The following is a 12,633-nucleotide window of genomic DNA, read 5'->3' as shown; positions in this document are numbered from 1 at the left end:
CAATTCTTTTCAGATCAAATGCCTTCAGTCTCTACCAACCATAGCCATCAGGATATTATGCTCAGCAGGTCAATTCAATCATGCTATGCCTTATTTCAGTACCATTGGCTTTTGGTGCACTTGAGGATTTTTAAGGTTTTAGCCCTTGTTCACATTGGCATTCCACTAACTTCTATGATCGTCCCAGAATGTGGGTTTGACTTGATATCAAGCATAAGAGCAGCATTCATTCATTCGTATATTGCCAGGATTGGGTGTTTATGTGTTATTAAGAAGTACAGTTATCAAGTGTACTCTCTGTATGGATATGGTTCTCTTGTCCAAGTTGTCTTGCTTTCCTGTCCTGATTACAGAGTTCTTCTCTTTCTTTATTAGCCTTAATTTAAAAGTTTCATTGCAAACTGACAAACCTGTTAATTTGGCAGTATAGACATTTGTAATAAATAATAAACAATCCCACACATTCCACCTTAGCTGCTTCACTCATTGTGTGAAACTCAAGAGTTACTCCCAGCAACATGTGCAAAACTGGAGTCAATTAGATATCGTAAGAAGAATTCTATAACCAGGTGCCTGCAGGTACACATAAGTGCACTACACACTATTGCACAAGGCAGCATGAAACTGCAAAGGAGGGAGTACAAGTGTGGAAGCATGGAAGGAGAATGGTTGTGTCTCCAACTTACGTGCATAACTTACAGAATACTATGTTAGGTGCACCCATTGAGGCCTGCTATTGAGCTGATGCAAATGGTCGTGTCTAAATTTAGAATTGGCACTCAGCATATGCCATAAGCACACCTAACTGGATGCACCAAGTTACACAACTGTCCTCTGGGCCATCTTCTCTGCAGTGGCCTCCTTATGGAATTCATTGCCTCTCCCTCTCTGAGCCAAATAGTCTTACAAAAAATGTAGGGCAAGGCTAAAAACCTATTTTCTGTTACTTATAACAGTCCAAAATTAACAATTTTGGGCTCTGGTGAGGTTGATTTGTTTGTGCCTGCATTCTCTCTTTTAATTTGATGCTAATGTCTGTATGATGTGTCGTCCCACTATGAGATTCTTTTTGTAAGTGATGGTACAGTATGTTTCCTCTTCTCTCTCATTTCCATACAAATTTGAAGTTCTTTTCTTCTATTTTTAGGTGTAAACTGTTTTGACATATTATATGAACAGCAGTGTAGTATGCCACAACAAACAACCAAGCAAATTTGTTTTCAGACTGATGATGGTGTGACAAAGCTTACAATCTCCAGGAGTGGCCTAGTGGTTAGGGTGGTGGACTTTGGTCCTGGGGAACTGAGGAACTGAGTTCCATTCCCACTTCAGGCACAGGCAGCTCCTTGTGACTCTGGGCAAGTCACTTAACCCTCCATTGCCCCATGTAAGCCGCATTGAGCCTTCCATGAGTGGGAAAGCGCGGGGTACAAATGTAACAAAACAAACAAACAAAAAATCTAAGGGACCTTTTATTGAAGTTTAGTGTGTGCTAATGGACATTAGCATGTGCTAAGTGCCATGTGGCCCACAGATATAAAATAGGATATGCAGCATTTAGCATATGCTAATATCTGTTAACATACAGTAAGCTTTAGTAAAAGGGCCCCTGAGGCGAGGAAGGGTTAAGTGATTTCACCAAATGGTCATAAGAATAATTAGAAGGTTTTGAACCCTTGCTTTCCTGTCTCTCATCCTACCACTGTGATCACTAGGCTAGTTCTACTAACAAAACATCCACTACATAAACAGTCAAAAAAAATTGTACAAAATAAACTATACATCTGAATACAATTACTGTCAATCAGAAATGTTGTGTTATTCTTACTGTAATATTGCCTTAATTTTATTTTTGTCCTCTTTTCAACTCAACTTACTGGCATGTGAACTCCCCCACATGTATCCAAAACTGTCTTAAAATGTTCTCTTGTTATATTACTATCATGTTTTTCATTATCATGTAACCCAAAATCCTTCTGTAATACCAAACGTCTATTCTCTTCTTATTTCCACTATTCATGGTGTATTGTAAGCCACATTGAGCCTGCAAAGAGGTGGGAAAATGTGGGATACAAATAAATAAATAAATACTACCACTGTAAGGACAATTTGTGCATTTAAGTCCAAAAAGAAAGGCGCAACTACACCATTTGCCTCAAAAAGTCCCCAAACAGCAGAACCAAAAAAACAAAACCACATGTGACAGTGGGTCTGGAACAATTTTTGCCAACAGCAATATTAGCTTCTCAATGTCTTCATTGCCACCCTACCTAGAGTCAACACCACCCAACACAACTGGCAGAAGTCACCAGACATGCTGCGGACAAAGACTAACATTCACAATACAATGTTTACCATACCATTGATGGAGGACTGCATACGCGATGATACATCGCAACAACGGATTAGCTGCGACACCACAGTGTACAATTTGCCCAGCTCAGCATACTGGTATTTGATTGGAGGACCAGGGCCTTCATCCAGAGCTACTAGCATAAATGTTGCTGGCACATTTAGTTTCAAGAGCTGAGTTTTTTCTGATACACCTTCAAAAGAAAAAGAAATAAAGCACATTAAAGACAGCATCGCAGATGAAAGATTCACAGCTTTAACTTCACATATTATTGTTCAATTCGCTCTTTTTCTTATATTATGCAACTTCTATTTAACTGGTATCAAAACAGTGTGCGTCAATAAAAGAAACAGCCACTCAAAAAAAGGATTTTATCTCCTGCTTATGCATTTGGACTGGGCTTTCTCATCCCATGGCTCACAGTACATGATTTTCTCCCCACTTCAAAATACTTTGAAATCTAGCCATCCATGTGGAGTTTAATTGTAATTTTGGACATTCCATGGGAAAAACTCAGCATAAGAACAGAAATATGAACTAACAAAAATAACTGCTTGCTAATGAGAACAGAGAACCCATAGAATAATTGGTCTGGTGTTTTGTCTGATTGTATTTTTATTTTCCTTACCACTCTGTCATAACAGCACCTTCAGCCCAAAGAAGAACCAATCTCTAACTTTACACACCTGGAAGTTTGCCTTGGGGGGGGGGGGGGGGGGCTGTGTCAAAATATATGTTGCCCACTAATCTAGGAGCCATGATCAGCAAATTATCTGTATGACAGAACTCGACGAACAGTTAACATAGTAAATGAATGAAATGACGGCAGATAAAGACCTGAACGGTCCATCCAGTCTGCCCAACAAGATAAACTCATTTTACATGGTATGTAACACTTTATATGCATATCCAAGTTTGATTTGTCCTTGCCTTTCTCAGGGCACAGACCATAGAAGTCTGCCCTGCACCGGTTTTATTCACCAAATACCGGTGTTGCCACCCAATGTCCGCTAAGATTCCATAGATCCATTCCTTCTAAACAGGATTCCTTTGTGTTTATCCCACGCATGTTTGAATTCCATTACTGTTTTCATCTCCACCACCTCCCACGTATCCACCACCCTCTCCATGAAAAAATACTTCCTGACATTACTCCTGAGTCTGCCCCCCTTCAACCTCAATTCATGTCCTCTAGTTCTACCACCTTCCTGTCTCTGGAAAAGGTTTGTATGCAGATTAATACCTTTCAAATATTTGAACGTCTGTATCATGTCACCCGTTTCTCCTTTCCTCCAAGGTATACATGTTCAGGTTGGCAAGTCTCTCCTCATATGGTTTGCAACGCAAATCTCATAACATTTTCGTAGTTTTTCTTTGCACCGCTTCCAGTCTTTTTACATCTTTAGCCAGATACGGCCTCCAAAACTGAACAAAATACTCCAAGTAGGGCCTCACCAATGACTTGCAGAGGGGCATCAACACCTCCTTTCTTCTGCTGGTTATACCCCTCTCTATACAGCCTAGCATCCTTCTAGCCACAGCCGTCGCCTTATCGCATTATTTCTTCACCTTCATATCCTCCGACACCAACACCCCAAGGTCTCTCTCCTGAGTCGAGCTTACTAATCTCTTCCCTCCTATTTGGTATCTCTCTTTTGGGTTTCTACACCCCAAATGCATCACTCTGCACTTTTTATCATTAAATTTTAACTTATAAAATACTGCATGAAAAACGTCTGTGTTATTTATGCTTTTACACCTAAAAACCTTCAAGTGAAAATGAGTGCAATTTTTTTCTTTTTTTTTTTTATATTTGCTATTGTGCTCAGTGATGGGGAAACTGACTGAACCTTTTCACAGTGTTATACTGTTGTTTTTCCCGTTATGACATCATTGCACCCCTACCGTCTCCTTATCTTTGTGCTGTCTGGTATTTGATACTTGTCTACTCACAAATCTCTAATGTTAAATTGATTTAGCACTTATCTCTTAGAGGGGTGATCGTGGTAATCACGATTCACTGGAATGGTTTGCTCGGAGTCCCCTCTCCAACTTGTGCTGACTAGACTGCGGTTTTAAAATCTCTGGCTCTGGTAAACAGCCTTGCTTATCTTTCCAGTTCCCTACATGTGAGCATGTTTCGCGTGTTAGCGTCCTCAGGAGAACGGAGTGCTGAAACACATTTAAAAATAATTCAGTTTCTTGTTGGAGTATCCCTAATTAATCTACATATTGTGTTTAATCTTACTGCAATAGTTGAATCTCAGCATCTTTAAGACATGTCTAAATAAACCATACTGAAAAAGTCTTTTGGCTAACCTTAGGTGGGAGCTGTGCAGTCTCAAACTTCAACCGACCAAAACGCCGGCGCATGTGTAGTGTCTCCCCTTTTATCCCCCCGTTTGCCTTTTAAAGATTTGTCAGGGGTGTGTGTCTAAATCCACCAATCAATCTCTGCAACCGAGGATAACAACTATACCATTGTACGTAAGGGATTCTACACATCTCATCACAATTTTGGAAAGTCTTCCGGTCATAGAGAAACCAATAATTATGGTTACCATGGACGTGAGGTCTTTGTACACCATGATACCACAAACAAACACGTTGCAGATAATTAATGATCAATTGGAAAGCAGTGATCTGTCGAGAGAGAAAATATCATTACTCAATATGATGGCCCAACAAGTCATATTAAAGAACTACTTTCTTTTTGGAGATCAACATTTCCTACAAATACGTGGAGTGGCTATAGGGGCCATGGTAGCCCCGACTGTAGCATGTTTATACATGCCTTAGTTCGAGGAGCTATTTGTATACTCATTGGAATTCTTTAGAAACGTACTCTTATGGAAACGGTTCATTGATGACGTGTTTTTCATTTGGACCAGTAGGACAGATGAATTAGAAGAGTTTTTCCAACATCTCAATGACAGTGACACCAATATCACATTTGAAATGTTGACTGCATCTGATATCATTAGTTTTTTGGATATCAATATCAGAGTACATGAAGGCAAATTCTACACGCAGATTTTCCGGAAATCTACTGATACTAATTCAATTTTACATTACAGAAGTTTTCGTGCAAAATCACAAAAACTGGGCATCCCCACGGGGCAATTCCTTCGGATAAGAAGAATACGCCAGGATGAGCGATTATATGACAAGCATGCAGCAGATCTATATCTAAGATTGAGAAAGCGGGGATACCCGGAAAGGATATTTGAAGACAGCATGCAAGAGAGCAAGAAATGCACACCGCTAGTGGTTGTTACAACCTCACTCTACCACTCGTAATTTACAAAATCGTATGGTATGTGTTCTACCCTTCTCTAATCGCACTCACATCAAAAGAATTATCCGACAGCATTGGCCACTGTTGAGACAGCACAATCTCTCTTCAGATCTTTGTTTCGCTTACAAAAGATCAAGGAATTTAGGAGAACTATTCAATAGCACTAAAGATGAAAGTGCAGTATCCTCCACGGGGGAACATGGAAAATGCCGTCAGTGTGTATACTGCAGGCATGCGTGGTGCACTTCAGAGGTCACACATCCAGTCACTGGCCGGAGTTAAAAACTGCGCAATCATACTAACTGTGAATATAGGGGGGTGGTATATGGGATACGATGCCATGCATAAAATGGTACACTATACAAATGAAGTGACGCATCAAAGACCACATAGCGGAACACCTCAGCAATTTAAGAAAACAGAAAAAAGATGCACCTCTAGTTACCCATTTGGCAGAAGCGGGACACCAAGAAAAAGATCTTCTATTTGTAGTACTACAACAACTACCGGATAAGTTCTCAGGAGATATAGTATCTAGATTACTTCAAATGGAACAATGATTAATTCACCAATGGAAGACAGTGGAACCACGGGGCCTCAACAAAGAGATTGATTGGTGGGTTTAGACACCCCCCCCCCCCCGACAAATGTTTAAAAGGCAAACGGGGGATAAAAGGGGATACACTACGCATGCGCCAGCGTTTTGGTCGGTTGAAGTTTGAGACTGCACAGCTCCCACCTAAGGTTAGCCAAAAGACTTTTTCAGTATGGTTTATTTAGACAGGTCTTAAAGATGCTGAGATTCAACTATTGCAGTAAGATTAAACACAATATGTAGATTAATTAGGGATACTTCAAAGAGAAACTGAATTATTTTTAAATGTGTTTCAGCACTCCGTTCCCCTGAGGATGCTAACATGCGAAACATGCTCATATGTATTGAAGTTTGAGACTACACAGCTCCTACCTAAGCACTCCGTTCCCCTGAGGACGCTAACACGCGAAACATGCTCACATGTAGGGAACTGGAAAGATAAGCAAGGTTGTTTACCAGAGCCAGAGATTTTAAAACCGCAGTCTAGTCAGCACAAGTTGGAGAGGGGACTCCGAGCAAACCATTCCAGTGACTCGTGATTACCACGATCACCCCTCTAAGAGATTTGTCATTAGAGATTTGTGAGTAGACAAGTATCAAATACCAGACAGCACAAAGATAAGGAGACGGTAGGGGTGCAATGATGTCATAACGGGAAAAACAACAGTATAACGCTGTGAGAAGGTCCAGCCGGTTTCCCTATCACTGAGCACAATAGCAAATATATGAAAAAAAGAAAAAATTGCACTCATTTTTCACTTGAAGGTTTTTAGGTGTAAAAGCATAAATAACACAGAGGTTTTTCATGCAGTATTTTATAACAAATAAAAACCGAACGAATAATTGTACCCCAGTAAGAGTATTACTATTAAATTTTAACAACTACTACTACTACTCAGACTCTTGACCGTTCTTCTTTTTGGAGATCCCTTCTCATCATTTCTACTCCTTCCAGGGTATTCACTCGATTAGCTATCTTCATGTCATCTGCAAAAAGGCAAACCTTTCCTTCCAACCCTTCAAGCAATATCTCTCACAAATATATTAAACAAAATGGGTCCCAGCACCGACCCCTGAGGAACCCCACTGCTCACCACCCTTTCCTCTGAGCGGATTCCATTTACCACCACCCTCTGCCACCTGTCGGTAAACCAGTTTTCTATCCAGTTCACCACTTTCGGTCCTAAGTTCAGCCCTTTCAGCTTATTCACGAGTCTTCCGTGGGGGACCGTATAAAAGGCTTTGCTGAAATCCAAGTAGATTACATCTAGCGCACGGCCTTCATCCATTTCTCTTGTAACCCAGTCAAAAAAGTCAATGAGATTTGTTTGGCAGGATTTTCCTTTGGTAAAGCCATGTTGCCTCAGGTCCTGTAACCCGTTGTCTTCTAGAACGCATTGGCAGAGGATACAGTGTCAGCAGTTAACTTATCTGGGTTTTAAAAAGGTTTAGACAAATTCCTAGAAGAAAAGTCCATTGTCTGCTATTCAGATAGAAATGGGGGAAGCCACTGCTGTCCCTGGGATTGACAGCATGAACTCTTGCTACTATTTGGGATGCTGCCAACTACTTGCGAGTCAGATTGGCCACTGCTGGAAGCAGGATACTGGGCTAGATGGACCATTGGTCTGACCCAATATAGCTACTTTTATGTTCTTAACTGTAAAAACTATAAATTTACAGGATTGTTAACTCAACCATCATGCAGGCATCCCACTGTCCTAGCCATGTTAGTACCTGCATTGATTTAAATCCATCTTGTACCTCACTAGATGTATCCACAAGGGGACACTGACTATTCCCCAGTACAAACCTTTCACTCTGGCTATATATAGAGAGAGTATCTAGGGCCTAACAAATTCTAGCCTGTCCTCTAATTCTTCCTCATTTCAACTAAACAGGAGCCACAAGTTTACACTTCACAAAGTAAAGAAGAGCAAAAGATATAGACCTTCTTATATCATCCCTTAATGCTTCCTGATACTGCTTCAGTTTCTCTCTATTCATAATTACCCAGTTCATGGTAAGTCAATTTGGCCCTAAAGCATAAGGCTAAATTCATTAATACACTAAGAGGTTCATTTTCACAGTACATGTGAGGCAGCTTGGGCAGAGAAATCATATTAATTTTAACTTTGGTTCAGTCCTGCAAGTGGTAGAATGCCATCTGGTTTTAATTTGCTCAAATGTCTAGCTTTTGCTAGACTAGAGGTTAGAAAGGTCAGAGAGAAATGAAACTTTCTTTGTCCCTTTTTGAGTTAATGTTAGTTCATGGGTATTATTTACCACATCTGGATGCCATTATGAGCAAGGCATACTGGACAGTTTTGCAGGCAGTTTAAAGGATTAGATTGAACGCTGTCTAGAAGAAGATAGTTTAGATATAGATATTCTTGATAATTTAGATTTTGTCTTATAAGGAATTCTGATTTCTGCTTATTTTAAAATATGTTTTATTCTGTTTAATTAATAAGTTCTATTTCTATGTAGAATATCTTTTCAATCCAGTGTCTGACTTTTCAAGTGAGCTTTGTCTGCAATTTAAGAGGTCATCATCTGGTTTGAATTATCCACAGTCCTAGCTAGGTGAAAGAGGTCAGGACAAGTCAACTCTCTTCTCCTTGATTGATTAGCTAAGTGTAGGACTGGTCTTTTGAAAGTAATAACAAACCATGTCTGTGTGCCATTAAGCAAGATTAGCCCCTCAATGAACCTAAGTTATGAAGTTAGCTGATTATGTGAATAATAATAAAATGCAGGAGATAGGTGCCACATTGTCTAGTTTGAGAGGCCCCAGGTCATAGGTCAGTTTAGGAAATATCTCAAACCTATGTAACTGATATTTTTAAGTAATATGTAAGTAATAATTAGTTCAAGACAGGGTAATCAATCTATTCTTTACCATCTGGTGAGAAAGGGGGGCCAGAAGGACCCAATATAAAGGAGAGCAGAAGCAGCTTACATTAGAAGAGAAGGAGCTGAGACGAGAGAGGACAGACAGGAGACGCAGGATCCAGAGAGCTCAGAAGAAGAGACACAGAAGGACAGGACACAGAGAGAGCTAGAGCTGATGTCCTACTTTGTTTGCTGGCAAATAAAGAAGATTTCTCTCTCATTCTGGTGTGTGGTGTTTGACTCCTGAAGTACCACAGATTCTGCTAACAATAGTGGTAATTCCTGCAACACATGGACTTACAAAGTTACGTAAGTACTATGTAGCGTTGTAAGTCTCTGTGCTTTGAAAATGAGCACATAAAGTACTAAAACTGGCCAAAATATTTAAGCTGGTTTTAAGGCTGGTTAACATTTTAAAATGTATACTCTTTTCAATACAAGAAATTGGTAAAATGTTATTTTTAATTGTTCACCATGCTCATGTGCAGTCACATTTACTTATGAGGACCAAATAAATTAAAATCTCATCTAAAATTCTGTATGAATCCTTATTTAAAAGCATCAACTGACTTAGCAGAAAAATACTTCTATATTATTGTTGAAGAACCTCACAGGAAAATAAATGTACAGGTGGATACTCAGGCAAAAGTACAAAAACATACTCATTTGTACAGAATTTCTATAAAAATTTCAAATGTACTGTATTTTTCGGATTATAAGACGCACTTTTTTCCTCCCAAATTTGGGAGGAAAATGTAGGTGTGTCTTATAGTCCGAATGTAGCGTACCTGCTCGCTGTGGGAAAAGGGGGGGGGGGGGGGGGGGGCAGCCAGGGCCGGTCTTAGGCCGAGGCGAGCGTTGCAACCGCATAGGGCCTCGCGCTCAAAGGGGCCCTGTGCGGTACGCCTCAACTCCGCCCAGTGCTTTTTTGTGAGGTCCGGCTCACCTGCCCGCTCCCTTCCGTTTGTGCACCTGTGATCCGTTTTGAAATCTTTAATTTACCCGAAGTCGCGGCGAACCAGCAGTAAAAGCAGCAGGCAGGTTTGCCTTTTCGTCGCTTGCCTTCCCTCTCAGCACATCCCGCCTTCCTCTGATGTAACTTCCTTTCCGTGAGGGCGGAACGCGCTGAGAGGGAAGGGAAGCGATGAGGAGGCGAGCCTGCCTGCTGCTTTTACTTACTGCTGGTTTGCGGCGACTTCGGGTATGTAAATTAAAGATTTCAAGGCAGGGAGCACGGTTGCATGAACGGAAAGTCGGGGAGCTGAGGGCGGAAAGGCAGGGGTTTGAACGAATCGCTGAACATGGGGAGGGGAGGAGAATTGCTGGACATGGATGGCAGGGGAGGACAAATTCCACTGCAGAGACACACAGGTTGTGCAAAACTGCTGTCCCCATACAAGAGTTTTGTACAACCTGTGGTCCTCCAGCAGATCTCTGCCACACTTTTTGCTTCAAAATTTTTTTTCCTATTTTCCTCCTCTTAAACCTAGATGCGTCTTATGGTCCGGTGCGTCTTATAGTCCGAAAAATACGGTAATTAACACAAGTGTAATTCAATTAAAGCTTCTATAGTGATCATGTTTGAAGTGTTTAGTTCAGTAATTCTTCTCATTTCCTTTTACACTTTTGAGAGAAGGAAAGATATTCAAGTAAAAATAGGATTGGTCCAGCCTGCTGTGCTCTAATAATGTTCTTAACCTGTAAACAAATGTAACCCATTGTAAATATGGCACCAAGACAATCCCCTTCAAGCTTACATGAAAAACACTGGAAAGATAAAGAATATAAAATATGAGTGTACATGACACCACCACCATTTTTCACTCAATGTGTAATTAAACTCTGGAATTCGTTGTCAGAGAATATAGTAAAAGCGGTTAACTTAGTGGGGTTTAAAAATGGTTGGATGGCTTCCTGAACAAAAAGTCTGTAGACCATTATTAAATTGAAATTGGGGAAAATCCACTGCTTATTTCTAGAATAAGCAGCATAAAATGTATTGTACTGTTTTGGGATCTTGCCAGGTACTTGTGACCTGGATTAGCCACTATTGGAAACAGGATGCTGGGCTTGATGGATCGTCAGTCTGTCTCAGTATGGCAATACTTATGTACCTATGTAGGATATTTAGTCTCCTATTAAACCAAATCCTGACAATGTTCTAAGAGTTCACAGAAAAACAAATCTGCAAATATACAGTGGTGGAAATAAGTATTTGATCCCTTGCTGATTTTGTAAGTTTGCCCACTGACAAAGACATGAGCAGCCCATAATTGAAGGGTAGGTTATTGGTAACAGTGAGAGATAGCACATCACAAATTAAATCCGGAAAATCACATTGTGGAAAGTATATGAATTTATTTGCATTCTGCAGAGGGAAATAAGTATTTGATCCCCCACCAACCAGTAAGAGATCTGGCCCCTACAGACCAGGTAGATGCTCCAAATCAACTCGTTACCTGCATGACAGACAGCTGTCGGCAATGGTCACCTGTATGAAAGACACCTGTCCACAGACTCAGTGAATCAGTCAGACTCTAACCTCTACAAAATGGCCAAGAGCAAGGAGCTGTCTAAGGATGTCAGGGACAAGATCATACACCTGCACAAGGCTGGAATGGGCTACAAAACCATCAGTAAGACGCTGGGCGAGAAGGAGACAACTGTTGGTGCCATAGTAAGAAAATGGAAGAAGTACAAAATGACTGTCAATCGACAAAGATCTGGGGCTCCACGCAAAATCTCACCTCGTGGGGTATCCTTGATCATGAGGAAGGTTAGAAATCAGCCTACAACTACAAGGGGGGAACTTGTCAATGATCTCAAGGCAGCTGGGACCACTGTCACCACGAAAACCATTGGTAACACATTACGACATAACGGATTGCAATCCTGCAGTGCCCGCAAGGTCCCCCTGCTCCGGAAGGCACATGTGACGGCCCGTCTGAAGTTTGCCAGTGAACACCTGGATGATGCCGAGAGTGATTGGGAGAAGGTGCTGTGGTCAGATGAGACAAAAATTGAGCTCTTTGGCATGAACTCAACTCGCCGTGTTTGGAGGAAGAGAAATGCTGCCTATGACCCAAAGAACACCGTCCCCACTGTCAAGCATGGAGGTGGAAATGTTATGTTTTGGGGGTGTTTCTCTGCTAAGGGCACAGGACTACTTCACCGCATCAATGGGAGAATGGATGGGGCCATGTACCGTACAATTCTGAGTGACAACCTCCTTCCCTCCGCCAGGGCCTTAAAAATGGGTCGTGGCTGGGTCTTCCAGCACGACAATGACCCAAAACATACAGCCAAGGCAACAAAGGAGTGGCTCAGGAAGAAGCACATTAGGGTCATGGAGTGGCCTAGCCAGTCACCAGACCTTAATCCCATTGAAAACTTATGGAGGGAGCTGAAGCTGCGAGTTGCCAAGCGACAGCCCAGAACTCTTAATGATTTAGAGATGATCTTCAAAGAGGAGTGGACCAAAATTCCTCCTGA

General features: G+C 41.2%; 1 protein-coding gene across 1 annotated transcript in view; it reads right to left on the bottom strand.

The window, feature by feature from the left end:
- USP9X (ubiquitin specific peptidase 9 X-linked) overlaps positions 1-12,633 on the bottom strand; it is a 377,318-nt gene that overhangs the window by 56,079 nt on the left and 308,606 nt on the right. Inside the window, exon 39 of the mRNA XM_030202341.1 lies at positions 2,361-2,546. Coding sequence (XP_030058201.1) covers positions 2,361-2,546 — 186 coding nt within the window. The remainder of the gene's footprint in view (positions 1-2,360; positions 2,547-12,633) is intronic.

The sequence above is a fragment of the Microcaecilia unicolor genome, chromosome 4, assembly GCF_901765095.1.
Source record: "Microcaecilia unicolor chromosome 4, aMicUni1.1, whole genome shotgun sequence".
Taxonomy (NCBI): domain Eukaryota; kingdom Metazoa; phylum Chordata; class Amphibia; order Gymnophiona; family Siphonopidae; genus Microcaecilia; species Microcaecilia unicolor.
Note: the sequence above shows the minus strand (reverse complement) of the source record. Positions and strands in the feature narration are given on the sequence as shown.